The sequence below is a fragment of the Corvus brachyrhynchos genome, unplaced genomic scaffold (assembly GCF_000691975.1).
Source record: "Corvus brachyrhynchos isolate BGI_N302 unplaced genomic scaffold, ASM69197v1 scaffold26, whole genome shotgun sequence".
NCBI lineage: Eukaryota > Metazoa > Chordata > Aves > Passeriformes > Corvidae > Corvus > Corvus brachyrhynchos.
The window spans coordinates 11,315,859-11,318,134 of record NW_008239324.1 but is presented as its reverse complement, the minus strand read 5'-3'; the positions used below and the strand labels follow the sequence as shown (position 1 = coordinate 11,318,134).

Below are 2,276 nucleotides of genomic sequence, written 5' to 3'. Positions count from 1 at the left end.
CACAGGCAGAGGGCCCCGCCGCCCGCCTGGCGGGGAAACCTTGGTTTACGACACTCTTGGCACAGCCAGCTCTGGTATTGTCTTCTTGGATTTCATTTAAAAAGAAACGCAAGCTTTATCCCTTCTGATGGCAGGGGACAGAAGTGCAATCCCCAAATCTTTAGCTCTGATAGCTCGGAAAATATAGAGGGCAGATTTTTACTTAAAGCACCGCTCCCCCATCCCCAAACTGTTAAAGAGGCGTGAAGGGTATCTCTGGGACTGCTGTTGGCTTTTGAGTGCCTGGAGCTGACAGTACGGACCAGCTGTTGTACAAAGGAGTTAAATGCCTCCTTTCATACCGTCCCAGACACAGGTTAGAATCTTCCAAGTTCCCCTTGGAAGTGTTTGATTCCAGTTTGTTTTGTCCATCTCTTTAGCATCGCTGTGAAGTTAAGATTTTAGCAGCTGTTAATTAAATACAGCCTCCAAAGGGAGGATAAATATTTTATTGTTGTGCATCTAAATGTACATATTTCATTTTAGTCTACTTGTATGTTACAGCTGGAAAGGCTTAATACAAAAATACGAAATATCATTTTTGTAATGCCACTTGTATCCCTGATTAGAACTTTTTAACCAAATGACAGTTTGCAATTCTTAGCCCATAGGAAAATCCCGCTAAAAGCTTACGTCCAGGTATTGCTATTTACACTTTCCTATCTGAATTTGAAGTCATTCTTTGAGCCAAATAAAATATTTGTCTGTGGCAGTAGTAAAATGGAAAAAAATTACGTCTGTGTACACAGGCTGCATTTACACACAAATACTCATTCTACACAGGGCAGGGAATGTCATATTCAAGAAAGATGCTTCCCTGAAGATACATTTTTTCCTGTTTTTGTTGTTTAGACACTTGCATTTTGCTTTACCAATTAATTATCCTACAAGGTTCACACATAAGAATGTAATCTAACATTTAGCGAGGCAATTTCTGAGGTGATTGGTGCCATCCACTGTTAAAATGCAGCCACTGCAGCCAATGTTTAAGGTACAATTAATTACAAAACGACGTTGTAAGCAAGGAACTTTATAATAAAAATGAAATTACCAGCATTTTGGGACACAAAGTAGCGTTAAAAACCTGAAAGAAAATTGACTTCTACCAGATCAACACAGCCTTTTGGAATATCTCATACAAAAAAAAGACTTACTGACTTCTAAATGATATGGGTAATGCTTGGTGCTGTGGATATTTTCTTGTCTGTTTTGCCATGCTGCAAGCTGTAAATTCAGTGCTGAATTTATTGTAATCGGTGTAGTTCTATGTATATTCTTGATAAATCTGTATTCAAACGCTTTATAATGGTCTGAGGCTGCTCTCAGGGAGGTCATTGCGAGTGGGAGCAGTTGTGGTTCTGTGACCCACCCTGCTGAGATTGGGTAGCACTGTAACATTCGAAACAAACTAAAGCCCTTTTGAAGTGGAAAAAAGGATGCTATTGAAAAGGTTTACTAATGATTATAGACATGGGACAATTATTAAAAGAAGTTGCAATTTTCTCCCTGCATTGTTGTGATGCAGACTAGAAAAAATATAATATTTTTACTTTTTAAAATTTTGTTTTGGAATTGAAACCTGGACTTAATCTTCCTCATACTTAGGAGAAATTTCAAGCCTCTTGACATAAGCACAAATGCAGGTGTGCAAACCCCAAATGTGAGCTAGGTTGAGAACACCGGAAATTCTCTGACATCTTACAGAGTGGATTTGTCAGGGAAGAATGGTTTTGTTTTCCTCCTATGGGTGTTTGCAGTAATTCGAAGTGAGAGGCTCTGTTTAGTTGGAGGGGAATCTTACTTTCCTGGATCTTTGGTTAGATCTCCTAAGTTTATTTTAGAGATGGAAAAGTGCAGTGTTTTGCTGGCAGCAGTCAAAGGAATTTGACACACCCAGTGCCTGGTTCTGCTTTTCTACTTGGCGCACCAGTGGGATATATTAGAGATCTTCCTGAACGGGAGTTGTTGCCAAGTTCATTATTGGTATTACTGTTGGGGAAATACTGGTAATGTGTAAATAGGTGTTGGGATTTTTTCACGTTTCACAATAGCTTGCTTCAGCTGCCTTGTGCAACTTCTTGCTCCTTATTAGAATTTCTGCAATTGAAAATTGGTTGTGTGAACGATTTTATGAAACTGGGCCTTCCTGAATAGTTTGGACTTGAGCTGTGTACTTGAAACAGGAGCTGTACAGGTTGAAATGACATGGAAACCAAATTTTCAAACTGTCTTTCAGA

The 2,276-nt window shown here is 39.2% G+C and overlaps 1 protein-coding gene across 1 annotated transcript in view; it reads right to left on the bottom strand.

The window, feature by feature from the left end:
- Nucleotides 1-1,374, bottom strand: part of N4BP1 (NEDD4 binding protein 1) — a 20,672-nt gene extending 19,298 nt beyond the window's left edge. Inside the window, exon 1 of the mRNA XM_017740829.1 lies at nt 1,337-1,374. Coding sequence (XP_017596318.1) covers nt 1,337-1,374 — 38 coding nt within the window. The remainder of the gene's footprint in view (nt 1-1,336) is intronic.
- Nucleotides 1,375-2,276: the final 902 nt, after the last annotated feature.